The sequence below is a fragment of the Excalfactoria chinensis genome, chromosome 1 (genome assembly GCF_039878825.1).
Source record: "Excalfactoria chinensis isolate bCotChi1 chromosome 1, bCotChi1.hap2, whole genome shotgun sequence".
NCBI classification, from domain to species: Eukaryota; Metazoa; Chordata; class Aves; order Galliformes; family Phasianidae; genus Excalfactoria; species Excalfactoria chinensis.
Genome location: NC_092825.1, coordinates 103,289,300 through 103,309,525, shown reverse-complemented (window position 1 = coordinate 103,309,525; position 20,226 = coordinate 103,289,300). Strand labels below are relative to the sequence as shown.

General features: G+C 41.8%; 1 protein-coding gene across 4 annotated transcripts; it reads right to left on the bottom strand.

Moving 5' to 3' along the window:
- Positions 1-1,501: 1,501 nt before the first annotated feature.
- LOC140247188 (interferon-induced GTP-binding protein Mx-like) lies at positions 1,502-19,809 on the bottom strand. Of its 4 annotated transcripts, none has more exons than XM_072326635.1 (14): positions 17,894-17,971; positions 15,568-15,806; positions 14,019-14,211; positions 13,216-13,353; positions 11,488-11,642; positions 10,343-10,481; positions 9,647-9,845; positions 8,950-9,028; positions 7,942-8,064; positions 7,450-7,591; positions 6,379-6,537; positions 5,418-5,494; positions 3,529-3,753; positions 1,502-2,020 (listed from the first exon to the last, which is right to left on the bottom strand). In XM_072326635.1, exons 2-14 carry the CDS (start codon positions 15,715-15,717, stop codon positions 1,787-1,789), a joined length of 2,013 nt encoding a protein of 670 aa, XP_072182736.1. In that variant the 5' UTR covers positions 15,718-15,806; positions 17,894-17,971; the 3' UTR covers positions 1,502-1,786. The 4 variants fall into 4 exon arrangements, with proteins under 4 accessions (XP_072182736.1, XP_072182711.1, XP_072182720.1 ...); XM_072326610.1 differs by lacking the exon at positions 17,894-17,971 and adding an exon at positions 19,767-19,809 and having other exon boundaries at positions 1,639-2,020; XM_072326619.1 differs by lacking the exon at positions 17,894-17,971 and adding an exon at positions 16,136-16,157 and having other exon boundaries at positions 1,639-2,020.
- Between the last annotated feature and the right edge of the window lie 417 nt (positions 19,810-20,226).

Sequence of the window (20,226 nt, the reverse complement as noted above, 5' to 3'; positions counted from 1 at the left end):
AAAAAGCCATAACAAGTCACTTCTATTAAGAAGGATAATTTTTTTTTGGAAATAAGTGACTCTACAAGTCTTGTTTTCTGTTGGTACCGCAATGCAATTGCCTTGCATGGAAACACTGCACCAAATAAAAAATATATATTTTTTTTTACAATAATTTTCCTTTGTAGTAGTTTGTTTGTTTGGGATGCCTTGGAAGCAGCTGCTAAACTCAATGTCTGAAATGCTCAGAGAAGCTGATTTAAGAGAAAAAGAAGCAGAACAAAAAATGAAAGGGGGTTATCCAAGGGGGTTCTTGAGTAAACCCAGGGGAAGAGCTGGTTGTTCGGGGATGCTGGATGTCTTCTGGAGAGGTGGCTGCCAAATCACTTGGGCTTATGAGATGGAGTTAAATGAGGAAGTTTAGACTGAAAAGCAGTGGGATGAGGGAATTGCACCCTAATTCATTATTACGCTGACCAAAGCAGTGTGCACCTGCCTGTTTTCTCTGGGTGTTTTCAATAGCCCGTGATTGTCAGGCACCCCTCAGGGGATACCGTGAAGTAGTTGATAAGTTGAAAGCAGGTTTAAAATAGAAATTAAATGTGTTTCAGTGTTATGGTGTCAGGTTTTTAAAGGGCTGCTGAGCTGTGGTGCTGTAAATCAGTAGCAGCAGCAGAGGTGGAAACCATTGGTAGTGCTTAACAGGGTTACGAATGCTGCATGCTCCAATGGGTTGAGTTCTGTGCTGCAGAAGTCAGCCAGCCGTTGCTGTCATGACACAAAGAGAAAGCTTCTCTTGTAACCGTCTTGGAAACTGCTGCATGACAAACTGGAACAGGCACATATTTATTAGCAGAATTCAGCCAGCCCTCGCTCACTGCACAAAGTATAGCTTTGCCTATTAAAATCTCCCTATGAAAGATGTCACCATTATGATGTGCAGTATTAAGTTCTGCACTGCCTTCCACGGAATGAAAGACAACTTTTGGAAAGGTTCTCCTCAGCCTGGGAAGGGGGGAGATACCAGGTAGCAAGCCATGTGCTGGGGCATCTTTTCCATGTTCAGTATCTCGTGGATGAATTGTTACAGACAACCCAGTCCAGTGGTCTGGTGAATCCATCGTCAACCCCAAAATCTCATGCAGAGGTGCAGGCATCCAACAGAAAAACATCTTGGTTTTCTCTATAAAAGTCAGAGAATTGAAAAAAGAGAAACATATCCTAACATCATCCTGTGGGCATACCTAGCAGCTGTAGTGATTTCCCTGTTTCAGATGCATTGTGAGCATCATTTCTATATGCTGGAGTGGGACTTAATGATGTTGTATTGCATAGGCACCTTTTATGCAAGGTAGGACATACAACAACCACAGCAAAATCACAGAGAAGCAGAGGGGCCACTGGGGTGGTGCAGTAAACTTGATCTAGGAAAGTTATGTGATTTGAGTTCCACAGTTTTTGGGTTCTACAGCTGAAGGCTCCCCATCCTTTAAAAGAAACCAAAACCACCTACCTCAGAGATCAAGCTTTCAAAAAATATATATATTTTAATCATGTATCGAAGACAAGGTTTATAAAACGATTGCTTGAAAGTGGGATAACATCACAACTACTGCAATGGAGCTTAGACAAGCGTAGGCATATCAGACTATGGAAAACAAACAGAACTAGGCCACTAAACCATGAGAAAAATCTAACAACTGGAATTAAAGGTTGGTGCTAATTTTAGGCTTCGGAGGATTTTGCACAGTTTCTCATTAATGCTAGAAAGCAAAAGCAGAAGAAAACTTCTGAGCAATGAAGGAATCTACAGAGACTTGAAGTCTACCAGGTACTGGTAAGCTTTGTTGAGGTGACTAATTTGCTCAGTTAGTAACTTCCGATGGTGAGCAGCTTCCCGATCTTCCTGGAGTAAATGGTTTAATTCTTCTTTTTCTTGCAAGAGATTCAACATTGAGATCTGCAAACTATCTCCATAGTCATGAAGGACGGTAGAGAGGATGATCAGAGGAATCTGATTGCTCAGGCGTTTACTTGCTCCCTGCAAGGCGGGGGGAAAAAAAGAGTGAAGGTTTGTTTTCCTAAAGGAAGAAAATATGGGCTATAGGTACTCTATTAAGAAGTGACAGCACGCTTTTAAAAGACTGTATGGAGTTGCTATTCAAAAGTTGAGTGTTCCTAGTATCTAAAAAAATGCCATTAATTCCTTTTGTTCTTAAAAAAATCTAGAAGTTAAGATCTATGGGATTGTCAGCTGTAACTTTGTTGTTTTTCCCCTCCATGAACTAAACCCAAGGCAGACCATTCCCTGCTTATCTTTCTCTCTGCTAACCTCAATAAGAATTATTCTGTGACTAGAAGAGCACTTCAACGTATCTGGCTACAACTAACAGAGGTGCTATCTTCCTTTCTTTCTGTGGCATGGGACTTGAAAATGCCAGCAGGTATGTGCCAGGTAGAGGCGCATTTGATTTGGAGGTCCAAAAGGGCTTTGGCCACCCATCTCCAGAGAAGACTTGGGCTTTTGTGGCTTCAGATGCTGCTTTAGCTCAGCAGCTGTACATCTTTCATCTACAAGGCTGTGGACAAGCTGACAATGGAAAAAGACAGAGATATTTAGTTTTTCTTTCTAGTTTGCAAAGTCAAAATGGAGCAATTCAGCAGAGTCAGCTGGGCGCTTACTGAGCCTATGTATTCTGTTATTCTGGAGCTAAACCCTACACGGAATCTTGACCTTTCTTAATTGGATCATGAATGCCATTTCCAAGGGCCGTGGACACTTAAGAGCTTAAATCTAATTTCATCTCATGTGTTTGGCCTTGCATGAGTCTCCAGGAGCTGTTATGCCCTGCTGATGGTTACTGTTGAAAAGGGTGCTTAGGGCATTTACAAATGTACAACTGTCCTTCAAGACTCTGTGGTATAGCAGAAAGTATCTGAGGTTGGAGGGAAGAAGTTGATGCAATTCTGCCTTTGTCTTTTGCTCCCTGAAACCTTCTCAATGCAAAAACCTGAAAGAACAGCCTGAACATTTAGTTGCAGGAATGTTTCAAAAACCTTTCTATTGAAATCCAAGGTGAAACGCTACCAAAGTTAGGGCATTAATATTTAACTTGGTGCTTACTGAGGGAGTTTATGAAAGAGAGATCAAAAGCATATTCTCATACTGTACATTCTCTTGGCTGTCTTGCACTAAAATGATCTTTTGTTAAAGTATCCCATTCACCTCCACTTAACTTCTGAGCTGTCTGCGATGTGGCATAGCCACTCTGATCTCTACAGAGGGACAATTCCATTTTAAGCACTCATTTGACTACCGCACCTTCTGCCCTCAGAGTTTAGAATCTGACAGCTCTTTCACTGGAGCAATAGGGCTTGCCATCATCCAAATATCATTAATTTCTCATTACATGGCTAAGGGCTCTTCCCCATCCTTTCCTCTTCCCCAAATCAGGTAAGTAACAGCCCTTCCATCCTCCTAGCACTTGTTCCCATAGGAGAAGCCAGCCAAAGAGCATTGGTGTACCGTGTTATAGCCTGCAAACTTACAGTGAAGTAGGCCTTTGTGTGAGAAAGCATTTCCAGGACAAAGCTGGGAACTTGATTTGAAGCATGTCCAAAACCAAGAGCTCTGGCGCTTTCTGCCTTGGCAGCTTTTAAATCATCTGCGTAAATTTTATCCTGGCAGTATACAGCTCTCTCCATTTTAAATTGAGTCAGGATGCAACTTTTCGCAGCTGTTGCTTGCTTTTCTCTAATGCAACAAATTTTGGCCTGGAAAAGAAAAGAACAAGTTCTGAGATGCTTAGCAACATCCCTTGGGAAGCAAAAATGGATGCAGTTTTCAACACCTCAATGCAGCACTTGCTAATCCCAGTTTGGCCCTTGATGCATATTTTGGTGCTTTAGCTTCTGGTTTGTTTCCCATGAAAGAGCAGGAAAATGTAGTGCTTGGTCCCCTCATGAGAAACAAGTGGGATCGTGTAAAAACAATTTGAAACCTGGTGCTTCTATCCTAAAGGAAAATCTCAACTTAGCATTCCTACACCAGAATAAAGTTTTTCCTCCAGAGTTTATCAGAATCTCTTTTCTTCCTTCCTGTAATGCCATAACGTGATGGAAAAGAATAGCGATAATAGCAGAGTGGCACAACCCTAGGGTGCAGCAAATGAGAACAAGCCCAAATGCCTGTTGATGCAGCAACAAAACAAGAAAAGCTGCTTACCCTTGGAAGGCCTCCAGTAGGCAAGGATCTCCAGCAAGATATGCTTATCCCCATTGCCAATTCCTAAATGAGGTCTGGGAAGGGGTGGATCCTGGCTCCACCACTTCTGGTCACTCAGACCACCAGAGCTCCCCAGGTTGGCTCTGCCTTCTAACCATGTACTCCATCTCTGCTTCAGGCTGTGACTTAGCATTTCTGCTACACTTCCTCTCATTGCGGTATGCCTGAAGACACTACACCTCTGTGCTTGGCTGAAATAGCTTGTTTGCTTAATTTTGTTTGTCCTGGGACTTTAATAGGGTTTGGCTATGCAAGTCACACAGCAAACAGCTGTGGCAGTTGCATCTGTCTATGAGTTTCCCTTCAAGCAGCGTCCTGTGAGTGGATTCTGCTTCGTGGCAGGCCAGCAATGTCTCTCACCTCTTCTTCAAAGCTCATTCCCAGAAAAGGTCTTCAAGGACATCCATACTTTTTTAACTCCACCCCAAAACCCAGACACCTCCAAACTGCAAAAAGGGATCTAACTCTCTCATGGTTAAATGGCCTGCTCATTACGTGCTGCTCCCTCTCAACGGTGTGATGCCTGCCCTGGCTAATCATAGTATCATAGTATCATAGTATCGTGCGAGTTGGAAGGGACCTTAGAGATCATCGAGTCCAACTCCCGGGTTTCGAGCCCCCTGTGTAGCGAAGCGGCACTTCTACCCCTGCGCCACAGGGGGGGGATTCGAACCCGGGCCCTCCAGTGCCGCAGGCAGCAGTTTAAACCACTGCGCCACTGGGGGCACACACTGGGGGCACACACACTGGGGGCTAATGCTGGCTTGCCTTTCAGAAAGCAAAAGCACTGTGCTCCAAGGCTGCCCACATGCTAACAGAACATCACAGGACTTGAAACTGAAGTTACTGATAAGCTCTTCATGGCAGCCCTACCAGATTTTCTTTGCATTGCATGCGCTAAGAGCATCACCAAAAATCAACAGATAACAAATGCTTTAAATCTTGTCAACGTTGCACCAAAAGGCAAAGTGGACTTTCATTAGTGCCATTACAAACATGCAGATGTTTTTTTTAACTTTATAAAAATCAGACTGTCAGGAAATCAGGAATCATCACACATAATACGATGGAATAGGTACCATAAGCATGGCTATATTTACAAACATCATTCTGTTTGCTCTTAAATTATCTCAACTTATGACTAGTCTCTCACCTTAGCAGCTCTGTTTAAATTCTGAAAATTAGCAAAATGCTTGTTAGCCAGCTGCAAAAATTTCTCTTCAACCATACCTAAGGGAAGAACAGACGGACAAAATAAAGTCAGGTAAGAAAACGAGGTTTTTAAGTTAATATCAATATGAGGCCTATAAAACCTACTGACTCTCTGCATACATACTGAAATAGCTGGGTATCTGTCCTGATGTAATATACCTTTATGACCCACAAACAAATAGGAACTTAGATTTCTAGGTCCATGCATATGAGTCACTAAGGATCACTTACCATGTCAGATATTTAACATCCCTGAGATTTCTCAGATAAAGCAGTCTACATACTTTCAGTTTGACCGGGTGGCAGGCATATCTGCCTCTCATCCCCAGAGCGGCCACTCCAAGGATTGGCGCTGGTGCCTGTAATACAGAGCTCTGACTGGCACAGGTGCTGTAGCTGTTTTCTAAAGCAAACATGGCAGAGAAATGATTGTGACGTACTTTTTTCTTTGGTTTTACTTATGGGATGACTTATCGCTTCCACTATCCCCAGAAGTCACAGTGTAATAGATATACCCTTATGCAAAGAACTGGCAAAGAAGTTGGATTTCCAGTTCTGGTTTGTGAATCCCATTAACTAAGCCTGGCAGTATCAGCCAGCTTGGCTGGCACCAAGTAGCATTCCAAGACGCTATTAATTTACCATATTATTTATTACAGTTACCATCCAATTTCCCATTCCCAGCCACTGGGAAGCACACTAAAACATTCTGAAGGTCATTTGAGGTCTCAGCTCTAGAGAAGGAATAATTCCACAGGTTGAATGGGATTCACTTCCACATAGAAGCATCCCAGCTGGAGCTCTTGCTCCATCAATGAGAACAGGGGCTTATTCTAGACACAAAATTACCAGGCAAACCAGGGTCACCCATGCAATGGCCTTGTGTGGCCTTTGAGACGTACAGATCACTTTGTTCAGCATCACAACAGCTGGCTCCTCCAGCTTCGCAATTTGCTGTTTTATAATGTCCTCAAATGTCCAGTAGCTGATAAAGCCTGGGAACTCTGAACCACGGAATTGGTCTTCATATTCAGACACTTCACCGCATATCATTTCTTGAACTGTAATATTAAAATAAGATTGCTTTACTACTAGGTTACTTACTTCATAAATTTGTGATGAAGAAAGAAGAAAATAGAAAATGCTTAGAAAAAGCTCTCAGTAAAACTCACCTCTAAAGCAACACAGTTACTGCAGAAGGAAGTTGACACTCATTGCTCAGTGCCTTAAATAGCTGACCCTATAGTTTTTTTTCTTTCCTCTCTATAACATCATGTTGATTGGCTTGGTAAACCATGGAAAGGACATGAGAAACAATGACACACAGCAGTGTCTGTCTGTCCCCCTACATGTATGTATTTGCCTCTGGCTGACTATATGCCTGCAGCCTATTTATATCTTTTTTACAGCCACAACGGATGTTGACAAAGATGTGCATCAAAGACTAAAAGAACTTTAAGAGTTACTGCTTGACTAGCAAATGTTGCTACGTCACCTCTGAAAACAAAAATGGCTATTCTTTACAGGGTTATAGTTATTGTAGACTTGGAATTGTTTCTCCCACATCTTAAACAAGAGCTGAAAAGAACAAAGAAGATGAAAATGCCAAAACATTAATGACAACAACACTTAATTTGTAATATAGGTGTTATATTTATTGTGATTGCTGCTGTTGTTTAGAGGAGTAGTTCAGAGAATCAGCAGTTAATTCTCTGCCAGAAGCCAGTCTTTATTTTATAGCTTTGTTGGGAGAAATCCACTGATCTCTCTGTAAGGGCAGTGATTTGCACAAGCTGGGTCTCTGTCCCTTAGGGCCAAAGCGTAACTACAACATTGCAGCAGATTCTTATTTTCCACTTTAGAAAAAAAACAAACACAAAATAAACAGCATATTGATGATGTTGTCTCTTAATGTAAAAGCTAGGGGATGGAATCTCTCAGATCAGGTGCAAGTGGCAGTTTTCTATGCTTACCTTTGGCAGAGCTCTCCAGGAGCTTTGCTTCCCATCCCTGAAACTCTCCGCGGATTTTTGGAAACATTCTGGTTTCATTTCCAAACCAGGATTCCTTTCCAAGCATTGCCTGAGAGATGTCTTCGTTAAATGCTTTGATCAACTGTAATGAATCAAAAAGGAACACAAAAAACAATCAAAGTACTGAAGCTTTATTTCTTCAGTTTAACTTGTAGGCATTAAGAAAATCCTCAGTCATTTGATATTATAGGCATGACTGAAGGCATTATTTCTGTACATCTTTCACACTCATAGCTCTTGGTTGCTTGGTTCTACACCAGAGAGCAGTGGGCATGGAACAGGTTGCCCAGGGCAGTGGGCACAGCCACCAAGTGCTGGAGTTCAGGAAGCGTTCGGACAACACTCTCAGGTTGTTGACAGGTCCATCCTGTTACCTTGCTTTCTTTAGAAGGGTCTTCTCTGCTCAATAACTGAAGCAGAATTGATACTTACTCCTGCAAGGAAAAGCATCTTCTCACGGTCAGTTTCGTGTATGCCTTGTGTGTACTTCTGTAGTTCCTGCTTTGCTTGCTGCAGTGCATCACGTATTTGGTTCTCTATTGCAGGCAAAGCTTTCTGGAGGGCAGACAGGAAAGAAGGACTCTTAGGTAGGCTGAACACATCTGGTTTTGGAATGAAACCACAGGGGAAATATGACCATCAAGGCTGGGAGCTCCCTGAGATGCTGGGGTTAACACTGCAGCCAGCAGGCAGAGGAGCTGCAGTCTAGGACAAGATTTCACCTACAGCAAGCCAAAAAAGTGTCTCATGGCAACTCATGATGTACGGAGTTTGCTGATCCTTCCATTCCTAACAAATACACAATTGAACTCAGCTGTTTGGTTGCTTTACTTTTTATGCAAGTTCACATAAATACAGATTTTTTCCTCCTTCAGGTCCCTGTACTTTTGTATTTTCTCTTCATGGAGTAACATGTATTGTTTATAGATATATTTATATAAAATAATGAAAGTAATACATTAGTCTAGTAAAATAATTAGCTCTTCCTTGAGAGTTTTGAAGACAGTTTCAATTGACAGAAATGATCATATCTTAGAAAGCTAATGACAATAGCTTGTCACTCTATCAACCTGTTCACAAGCCTATCAACACCATTCACAAACAAAACGAAGCACCACAGCTGCTCTTGAAAAGGGCAGGAGTTAATGAGTCACAAGCAGGTGAAATATGTTCTCTTTTGTCAATCCTTCAGTTAAAGGCAAAGCTGAGGACAGATCACTTTTCCTTCCCTCCAACTCTCATCTCTGTCTGTCCTTTGATTGCTTATGGGTAAAGGATAAGACTTACATATGCATAAAAAGAAAAATATTGCTGAAAGGGAGAAGGGTTGGACTTTATTGTTGGTTTTTTTTTTGTTTTTTGTTTTTTTTTGCTTTTTTTTTTTTAAGATAGTAACTGATTATTTCCTAGCATGACATCTCTGTTACTTACAGTACTTACCATAATACGTTCCACAAGTTCATTTGTGAGCTTATTTGCCAGATGAGGGATAGTAGCCTTTTTTTCATCCAGAAAAATGCTGAAAATAAACAAAAACAAAACACACACACACAAAAAAGACCTGCTATCTTATTTCTGCTTGTGAGAAGTATGTCAATTCAAAACACTTCTCACCTACTATTCTCACTGATTGATTTGCTGCTAAGTCAACTTCTCGTGAAACCTGAGTCTTCAGCACAGTCAGCGTGTTTCCTAATGCCGAGTTTCATGGTGTTTTCCAGTGAACAGAAATACTTCAGTGCTTAATTGGAAGGGCTCATATGTTTACCTTGTCTTTTTTAAGAACTATTCAGTTTTCTGAGGTTAATTGCTTCTAGAATCACCTGAGTTGGAAATGACCCTCAAGATCATCAAGTCTGACCATAAACCTGCCTACCAAGTCCCATTGCTACAGTACACTACACATGTGCTAGAGCATATGTCTTAAATTCCTCCAGCGATGGGGACTCCCCCACTTCCCTGGGCAGTTCACTCCAATGCTTGACCAAAATCTCTTCCTAAGATCTAACCTAAAGCTCTTTGTTACAACATGAGGTCCACAACCTCTTCCAGTTTAAAGCCATTTCCCCTCATCCTGTTGCTACACAATTTGAGGTGATTTCAGTATATTTTGGGTTAGGTCCTTTATGTGAAGTACCTGAAATGCTGGCGAGTCTCAAAGAATTCTCTCTCTTGCTGGATTACAGAGGCCAAGGACAATTTGTCGCCGATGTCCTGTTGCCCATGACACTTCACAATCATATAACCTTTTTTGAGTGGAACAACCTCATTTTTCATTATCCTAAGGACAGTCCTTTCAGTTATTTTGTCCACTAGATCTGGCTTAGTGAGGATCCCTGTGAAGTTACCCAGAGAGAAAGTTAGTCAAGCACAGAAGCTGAAGGTGGAAGAGGTGCAGTAGGACATCTCAATGTAAGAGTGGAAATATTCCCCCTACAGTGTTTTTCTACAGTAGCTGCACTTTGTTTTGTTTTCTCTCCTAGAAAGCCTTAAGCTCCTGGGCTTTGTGCTGTAAAACTTGCTCCGCAATTAGACTCTCCATCCACCTTTTGCCTTGCAAACACTTCCAACAGAGAGTAGCAAGGCTGCCCCAGCATTAACCCTGAGATCTTCAATTTTCAACTATTTACAATGTGAATGCCAGCTAGACTCAAATCTAAGATATTTTAAGAGCTAGTGGATCACTTCCAGCTTTATAAAGGGTTTATTTAGTCTGTTTATTTCTTCTCGGAGTAGCTTTGAATTAGAACGTTGCAGCTCTAGCATGAAGTAGACAACATCAGACTGTCACAGAAATAAATGATTCACACTTTTAGCTTAAAAAATTGCTCACCAAGAGTCCTTTCTCCTGTGGGGTCCACCTCTTGAGCCATTCTCAGTGCTTCTGTTGTTGCAATATCCACATTACATGGTACCACTAGCAAAATGATTGTCTCTTTGCAACCAATGTATTTTTTAAGTAGCTTCTTGATCTGAAATGTAAAACAGTAGTAAATAAGTTCAATTAAATCAAATGCTTGCATGTAGGATGTGACCACTCCTAGAAGTACAAGCTACCACACAATATGTCATATATACTGTGGATACTATTAAGTGCTGAATAATGGAAGGGAAAGGGGTTAAGAGAATAATGTAGCCTCTTTTCTTAAGAAAGATAAATCCAAACATTTATTCTGAATGAGAACAGACTATTGTTATATCTATTATGAAAAAAAAATCACATAAATTACACAAAATTTAACATCTCATTCTAAATAAAGTTTAAACTCTTGTGGATAACATCTTTCATTAGGGAAATGTGACTTTCATAAATAATGTCATAACAAAAATGAGCTCTGATGCCTAGTAACACACTTCTGGAATGAAAGCCAGTCTACAGTACAGTACAGCATAGACAGCTCCAGTGCATCACCCTCACAGCTGGCCCTATCTCTTAGAGTTTTATTTGCATTCCCCTTACATATACACTGTCAGCAAAGAATGACAGAGCACTGAGTTCGTAAAAGCGCTGACCTGCATTCTTGATCAAAAAGAGCTTACATGAACTCAGACATTTCACTTTTGCTAAGCATCTCCACAATACTGAGAAGATGCAACCTGTTTGGGATTCGTCTATTCCCAGCTTGTGTTCCAACCTTATGGGCATGGAGGAGGTGCTGTGTTTAAGAGCACCTATCTGCAAAACAGGGTTGGTGCAGCGGTGCTGTTCCCTGCTGCCCTGGCAGGTGCTTGGGATGGCTCACTTACGCCAGCAGGGGCAGCTCCCTCCTGCACAACAAGGAAAGACAGGAGAGCCTGGTCCTCACTGTTCCTGTCTGTACTGCCTTTCCAAAAACCAGATCTGTTTGCTAGTGTAGCTCTCACAATGGCTCAGAAGCGCAGCATAATAATTCCAGAGTCCTACAGCAAAGATTTGCATGTAAGATAGGCTACAGAACAGAACCTTTGTGTAAGTTGGCAGATAAAACTGACAGTTACCTGTTGGCCATTATCTTGTGGCTGGTTCCCCACGGCAACTCTGGCAATTCCAGGAAGATCAATTAGTGTCAGGTCTGGGACGTTTGGGGACCAGATTTCAAGGGAAATTAGTTCTCCACTAATGTTACCATTAGTGCTAGCCACTATAGCCTGGGCTGCAAGGTAGAAAGAGGAAAGCAATGAGTGCAGGTTCAGACTCTGTATAGAAAAGTAGGTGAAGGGGGAATATGATGACTTCAAAAAATATCTACTATCACCTAAATTTCTTATAGGCATGGATTTTTTTTCAGACCCAGACATTAATGTAAATCCATTTCTGCAAAAATCCAAGAAAATTCTGAAGTGAAATCTCTTTGGAGTACTGCAATATTTTACAGAGCATATACTAATGGAGTGTCAATATTGAAGACAAAATACACGTAAATAAACTATCACAAAAGCAACAGGATAAAGTATTGGTCAGCTGCAGAAATTATTCCTCAGCATCAAGGTACTCTGTAGACTTTAATTTTTAGCTGCCTTTAAAGACCAGTAGGTGTTACTCTATATTCTTCTCACATTGATACTGACGTTGACTGATCAACCATTTTTTCCCAGGTTGTGTATTGGCAATAATCATAGAATGGCCTGGGCTGAAAAGGACCACAATGATCACCCAGTTTCAAACCTTCTGTTACATGCAAGGTCACCAACCACTAGACCAGACTGCCCAGAGCCACATCCAGCCTCGAGAGTTACATGTGCTGGAACCAACAACACCATATGGAGCAAGAAAATCCATTACTGTTTTCATGAGAGATTTTATCAGCTCTGTAATCATCATACTCAAATCATACCAGTTTATCTGCAGTTTGTGAAGGATATATTGAAAACCTCTAAATAACACACTGAAAAACTAATGAAAGAACATTACCATGGAATCACGGAGGTTGAAAAAGTCCTCTAAGCTCATCTAGGCCAACCATTCACCTACACCAATATTGACCACTAAAACCCGCACCTAAGTACTACATCTATACTCATCTTAAACACACAGGAATGGTAACTCCAGTGTCTCAAACCACTCTTTCTGAGAAGAAATATTTCTTAATACCCAACATCAACCTTCCCAGTGCAACTTGAGGCCATTCCCTCTCATCCTGACACTGTTACCTGGGAGAAGAGATCAACCCCTACCTCACTACAACCTCCTTTCAGGTGGTTGCAGACAGTGATAAGGTCTTCCCTGAGCCTCCTCCAGACTGAACGATCCCAGTTCCCTCAGCTACTCCTCAAACTTGTGCTCCAGCCCCTTCACAGATTTGCTGCCATTTTCTAGACATGTTCCATGGTTTCAGTATCTTTTTTGTAGTGAGGGTCCCAAAGCTGAACACAGTACTCATGATAAATATGATGAAGGGCAATGTTGTAGAGTTGTGCCAGCCAAGGAAATAAGAACAAAACTCCTTTACGTTTAGGGCAAGAGCTTGCTGAACTTAGAGTAACTTCCCAAACAAGACAAATACCATTCAGGTGAGCACACAGCCTGAGCTTTTGTCAGATGTCATGGGCCATCTTCTTCACTGAAGCAATAATTAGCACAACTCTTGCACTGCCTTATGTTCTTACGCTCCACGTTCAGTTATTGGCTATAATCCCTGTGTTAGTCTAAGGAGTGTTTCCTCATTCTAAGAAAAGGGGAGAAAGAATTCAAAAGAGATTGAGCAGGAGCAATACACTACATTTTACCTTCTGTTATTGCTTTCTTCACCTCTGAGGCATCCTGGAGTTGTATTTCTGTGTCGCGGTAATAAATTACCCCTTTCCATTCCTCAGGAGTTGTTATTTTTTTCAGCTTAAGTTCTAGAGGACCATGAGCAATGACACCTACAGTAGCGCCAAAGACAGAAGAGACACAGTTGTTATGCACAACAGGCAGTGTGCAAGCAGACTGGGTGATGTGAGCAGGACTGTCTAATACTTCATAGAAAGGCACAGAAAAGCTTGCAGAGCCAAAGGGCTCTCATCTGACTTCCTTCTCTGTGTCAACAGTACTATGTGAGGTCAACCATGGCTTGGCCAGCCAGTTTTGCCTTTGATCTAAAACAAACCAAACCAAAAAAAAAAAACAAAAAAAAACAACACAAACAAATTTCAAAACTATTCTTGCATGTGAAATCATTGCATTTTCCTAGGGAATACACAGAGTTAGCTGATGCTGCTGCTCTTCTGCATGCCTACAATTTGGAGCAAGTATGTTAGATTACACACTCCTTATTTCTCCTCCCTTCTCCACTCAGACCGTGTATCCTGTTGGAGTAACACTGCAGCATCCCACCCACACATCTGTTTCTTCTACTGGAAACCAGAGATGGGAAAGCTTCTGGAGTCTCTTGATTTAGGTATATCCTCAGTCATAACATCATAATGTTATTGACTCCTAAATACTAGAGGAAGCAGGAAAAAAAAAAAAAAAAAAAAAAAAAAAAAAGTCTTTTTACCTCACCAGTGTCAAATAATTCAGGTGAAAACCCGAGAAGATGAGTTCATACCATTGCGCCTAGGAAGAGCAACACCAGACAAAGCTTCAAGGACAGAGCTTTTCCCAGAGTTCTGGTCTCCAATCACGGTGATCATAGGCAACATCAGGTTGTTTCCTATATCAAGCTTTCTCAGGCTCTCAACAAGGTCAATGCAAGGTCGAATCTTTTTGTCATATTTGTTGTGCAAGCTGTGTTCTGCTGCCTGTTGGAGAAAAACTTACAATTACTTTCATGTAGTTTTAAAATAAACTGATTCCAGAAACAAAAAGTATCAAAACAACCCACCCACCCAAAACAACTACAAAACACCTTCCAGGCACCTTTTCCAGCTCTTCATTTTCTTGTAAACCTAGAGCACCAGTCTGTACTTCGTATCACTTTGCATCCTAGCACCTTCATGCTATAAACAGATGGATATAATTATGGTTAACTCCACTGGGATTGTCTCAGTGACTGAAACAACTTTGGTAAAATTAGCCAATTTTCTGAAATGTGAAAAGTAAAAAAAGGGACCTCAACACTAAATGTGCACTGAAGAAGTCTTTGCCAGATTCTAGCTGGCCACCACCATCAATTCTGTCTAAGAGAGTCACCTCAGAAAATATCTCTGCCAGCAGGTGTTTTAAAACCCTATTGATAACCCTTTCATACTACCTTTATTACAGTGTTGTTTACTGCCTCATAAATCCCAGCCATTCTCAAGGAACCCCATTAACTACAACACAGACTCAGCAAGCTAGTGAGGGGTCTGGAGCACAGCCTTTGTGTGGAGTGGCTGAGGGACCTGGGATGGCTCAGTCTGGAGAAGAGGAGGCTCAGGAGAGACCTTATCACTCTCCACAACCACCTGAAAGGAGGCTGTGATGAGATGGGGCTCAGCCTCTTCCCCCAGGTAACAGCGATATTATGAGAGGGAATGGCCACAAGTTGCACTGGGAGAGGGTCAGATTGGATGTTAGGAAATACTTTTCTCAGAAAGCATGGCGAGGCATTGGCACAGACTGCTCAGGGAGGTGCTGGAGTCACTGTCTCTGGAAGTGTTTAACAAAAGGGTATAGATGCAGTACTTAGGCACATGGTTTAGTGGGCAACACTGGTATAGGTGGATTGTAGGACTAGATGATCTTAGTGGTCTTTTCCAACCTTAATGATTCTATGATAATCTCTCTATGTTAAATATAAAACACAGATTATTAGTAATGTTTCTTTATGTTTGTGTTGAAGGTAGCAGAATGTCAAGTAAAAAAATATCCCAGAATTTAAGATTCCCATTAAATGATGTTTGCTAATTGTTCCTAATGGATAAGATAGTTATTACAGATTGCATTGGCTGCTGCCATGCTGTTTATCACATGAGCAGTTTTTATGCCTGAGGATTAATGGTAGGCACACATCTTCCTAGCTATGCAAATGACTTTTTGACATCGATCCTAAAAATTCTCCTCTGCTTTGGCCTAACAAGTGCCCAAAGAGATGGAGGAATTCATTTTGAGGTGCAACGTAAAACACAGGGGTGAGCATGGAGGGTATCTGTGCCTTTCCCTGCCACCTGCCTTACCTCATCTTTGTCCTTTTCTCTGTCATTCAGCTTGTTGGACACTTCCTGCTCATGCTCAGGCTTTCTCTCAGTTGGTGGTTTATTATCCTGCTTTGGCATCGGAAAGGAAAATCCGAAAGCTGTGGAGGAGCTGTACTGTGATCTTTTCATGTTCTGCTGTTCCGTCTTGCTCTATGTCTTGTCCGTATGTACCGCACTGAGCAGTGATTATTATCAACACCAACCACTCTTGACAGCCTCTGAAATCAACATTAACCATAGCAGAGAAAAATTAAACAACGCTTCTACCTCCTGGTTCAAGCTCTTAACTGAGACCAAGTACCCAAACTCTTCTCAAATTACTAAGATTGATCTCCAGAGGAAAGACTTCCCATCCCTGGAGGCATTCAAGGCCAGGCTGGATGTAGCTCTGGGCAGCCTGGTCTGGTGGTTGGCAATCCCACTCATAACGAGGGCAGGGCAGCAGCCTATGTCTCCAAGCAACTGGACACAGCGGCTCAAGGATGGCCTTGTGTCTGGGAGCAATCTCAGCAACCGTGTTGCTAACAGAAGCAGGATGAAATCTTACCAGAGGACAAAGAACACCTGTTTGCAGTTCTGAATTAGAGGGGGTGGGGGTGCCAGGTCAATTACTGAAAAGCGTAAAATACATTGTAAAACAAACCAACCAACCTGAAAACAGAGAATAAAATTCAATTCAGAAAAATAGCAAAGGGACAGCCACCTGGAGAATACTGGCAGATTGATTTTACTGAATTACCTAGGACTAGGGGATCAAAATATCCACTAGTCCTAGTAGATACATTTACTAGTAAGCCTGTTCTTTGGTTGAATTAAAAATCAATATTTTGCACTTTCAGCTGATGTCAGTATAGGAAGATCATATAAAACATAATTGACACTTCAAATGTGTAAAACAAGTTTATAGAAATAAAAAGAGTAATTCTTCACTTCCTACTCAGTCTAATTTATTATTAACATTCCTCTCTCCTTTCACCAAAATAAAAAATAGACTGTGAGGAAAGTGCTTGATTTAGACCAGCAACAGGAGACAATTCAAGTGCTCAGGCTGGGTATTAAAAAAACCTTCTTCCCTGTAAGCATTCCATCATCACCACAGCTGCTGTGACACTTGCCATGCTGCTTTCCTTGAAATTTATCTATAGGCATCTGCAGTCTCTGTGCCTGCAGTCTCCAGCCACCCCACAGGTAACCTCTTGGCAGCCTGACCCAGCTGGGGCCACGTGGATTGCAAACAGCCTGGCAATGAGTTCCCTTTGGCAGCCCTGGCTTCACTTCTCTGAGAGTAGTCCCAAAACCAGCCACCAAATCCTAAGGGCAAAGCTGCAATGCTGAGCATGCGACCCCCTTTTCTCTCCCAAATATCACTAGTGTTAGTCTGCATCCAGTCAGAAGAGCATTCAGAATTCTACCTGTCACACTGTGACCAGAGGATACCTGTGCAATCTGTACAGCCTCTGGACTGTACACTATCTAAACAGGTATAGCAATGCAAAGGTCACAACACTGTACATGCAAACTGCGGGCCAGATCATTCTGCTGACCTCTGCCCCTACACGTTACGTATGCAAATGCTGACTCTCAGTCATCTTTTAAGGACAAGCTAAACAGAACTGGATGTTTTAGCCTGTGTTTTGTACATTACAAAATCATAAAATCATTTGGGTCTGAAAGGACCCCTAAAGATCACTTGATCCAACTCCCCTGCAATGAACAGGAGCAACTACAACAGGTTGCTTAGAGTTCCATCCAGCCTGACCTGGAATGCCTCCAAGGACAGGTCGTCCACCACCTCTTTGGGCAACCTGTGCCAGTGCCTTACCACCCTTAGCATTAAAACGTCTTCCCCACATCCAGTCTAAATCTCCCCTCTTTCAGTTTGAAATCATTTCCCTTTGCCCTGTCACAACAGATCCTGCTAAAGAGTCTGTCCCTTTCTTTCTTACAGCCATATTTTAGATATTGAAAGGCCTCTTTTGTACGCCCCCAGAGCCTTCTTCAGGCTGAGCAGCCACAGCTCTCTCAGTCTCTCCTTGTAGAGGAGGTGTTCCATCCCTTGGATCACCTTTATGGGCCTACTCTGGACAGACTCCCATAGATCCATATCATAGGCTGGCAAGACTACTAATTTTTTCCCACCCTAGAAAATAAATTCCACTCCTGACAACCCAATTTTAACCATGCTTACTTTAAGCGCTTATGCAGCCTTATCATCTACAACTATTAAAACCAACAAAGATAACAACTAAAAAAAAAATAAAAAATAACACGGTTAATTTTAAAAGAAGGTAAAGAAAAGTCGTACCTGCCAGAGTCACACAGCAAGAAGAAATGATTAACTATATTCAGCTGCTTAGGGTGCTTTTCTAGGCAGAGACTCCACCTACATGACGTGAACCAGAAGAAACGAAACTAAAATGCTTGGAAATAGTATCCTGACGTGTATGTCACTCAACTTCCGTATCCATTAGCTGATTTTCTTCCCAGTGCTTTACAGAACTCAGAAGCAAAACCACTCCAGTGCACTGCTACCCTCCTCATCCTGTGGTTTCTCATTCTCTTGCAGAGGAATCAGAGGGCAGATGGCACAGGTGCTAGGGATTATTTATATATGCTTTTTAATATATGGGCTATATATAAATGTATATTTTTCATGTTATACTGGAAATGTTAGAAGTAACAAGAATCATTACTAGTCTAGCTCTAATTACTACAGAGAAGTAAAGAATAATACTAACAGAGTGTAGACAAAGTCACAATGATAGCAGTAACAATTAAAATTCTAACAATTCTTAGCATCTCTGCCCTTTCCTGCTGTTATGCTGGCTCATCTACTGCTCCCCTGGGTTCTAATGTCGGTAGTTTTGTGCTGGTAATGGCATACTACAGTGAGTTGTCAGCACCTGCAGTCCTTCACAGGGGGAAGGACTTCACATTGATTGGGTTCTTCTTCCACCCATTTCTTCTCTGCTCCACTTAGAGTCACATCTACATTTGCTAGCACGTATTTAACCTTTATCTGTCTTTTCTAGTACACAGCTCCAGATTATATCTGAACTCACATATGCAAATGGTAGCAAATACTGTACGGTATTATTTCCTAGTTCTCTTTGCTCTCCCTACAACCAGTTTTGATCAGCTCCAGTCTGAGAATTTTTATATCAGTTATTATTAACTGAGCATTAATGAATTGAGATTCCATTACAGCTGTGGGGTTCCAGTGTAAAGCCTGTATCCCAACTCTTACCATCCCACACCTGCATTCCTCTGTGTCATAGCTCATCTCTACTTACCTACATTGCATCTGTGTTTTTTGGAGTCATAAATATCATTCTGTTTGATACTGCTTTTGGTATAGAACTATGGTAGTACCACGCAAAGATAACTAAGGGTAAAACAAACTAGAGATAGACTACATTCTCCTGGTCAGATGAAGAAGTTGTTGTCACAGATTAACAAAGTAGAAAATCTCCAGACAGATCACAGAAGTTTCAGACAGAACAGATCTGACAATCTCCAGTGCTGAGACCCCACAAAGGCAGCACAAAGATTGTAGCCTGTAGCTGTCAAAGGTAATACCCAACTACAAAGCAGCACATTTACCGCAGATGATTGGAGAGTAAGAAAAGAAACAAATAATAGGAACAAGAAGGATGAACAGAACAAGTGATGTGCAAAGCAATTGCTCACAACCAGCCAACTGATGCTCAGCCAGCTCCCCCAGCTTTGTTGTTCAGCACGATGCCATGTATTACAGGACATCTGTGTGGGCCAGGGTCAGCTATTCCAGTCTTATCCCCTCCCAGCTGCCTGCGCGCCCTCAGCCCCCTGCCGGCCAGGCAGTTTGAGGAACTGAAATATCCTTAGCTCTGTATAGGCACTGTTCAGTGACAACTATAGCAGTGCGCTATCAGCATTATTTTCATCTTAAATCCAAACACAGCACTATACCAGCCACTGTGAAGAAGATCATTCCAGCCAAAGCCTCAAACCTTCTGCTCCAGAAACACACACTTTGCTGTGCCAGCACAGCCCCAATCTCAGTGAGAATATCTACATTGTAAAACCTCACACTTGCGCTCTCGAGAAGTAACTTATACTCTTAAAACTACAGCCTAAGGTGGAATGATACAAAGATGGTAAGATATCCAAAAGGTTATTTATGAGGAAAAACTCACCAATATGGATGCCTTTGCCAGGAAATGCTGAGGCAATCTCCAAGAGATGCTGCCTTAGTGGTGGTCAGCCCTTAAATGAGGTCTAGAGGAGGTGGAGTCAAGCTCCACCCCTTCTGGGAGCACAGCTAAATTACTCTCACCTGTGCTCCCACAGCTGACCCGATACTTGCCTCAGCTGATTAATCAGAGGTTCAGGCTGTGATTATCAATTTCCCATACAAGTGTAAAGATATAAATGCATTTGTTAGGTTCAATCCAGAAACAAGAGGATGAGAATAGTCTTCAAATGACTGATAGACTGGCATAGAGAGAAAGGTGCTATGTATGCGTACTGCATGTAAATGGCTTGGCCCATTTAGATTAATTGGGTTTGGAGAATGGCTGGATAACAGTAGGATGCTACAGGACACAGCTTAAACTGTGGAATCTGCCTTATGGGAGGTTCGTGATCAACAGGTGA

Excerpts from the sequence above, each read along its gene's own strand:
- LOC140247188 (XM_072326610.1), bottom strand. The coding sequence starts at position 15,717 with ATGAAAAGATCACAGTACAGCTCCTCCACAGCTTTCGGATTTTCCTTT. Across the intron at positions 3,754-5,417 it reads ATTTAAACAGAGCTGCTAAG|GCCAAAATTTGTTGCATTAG; the intron begins GTGAGAGACTAG and ends TTTCTTTTCCAG. Across the intron at positions 2,021-3,528 it reads ACACAAAGGCCTACTTCACT|GGAGCAAGTAAACGCCTGAG; the intron begins GTAAGTTTGCAG and ends CCCGCCTTGCAG.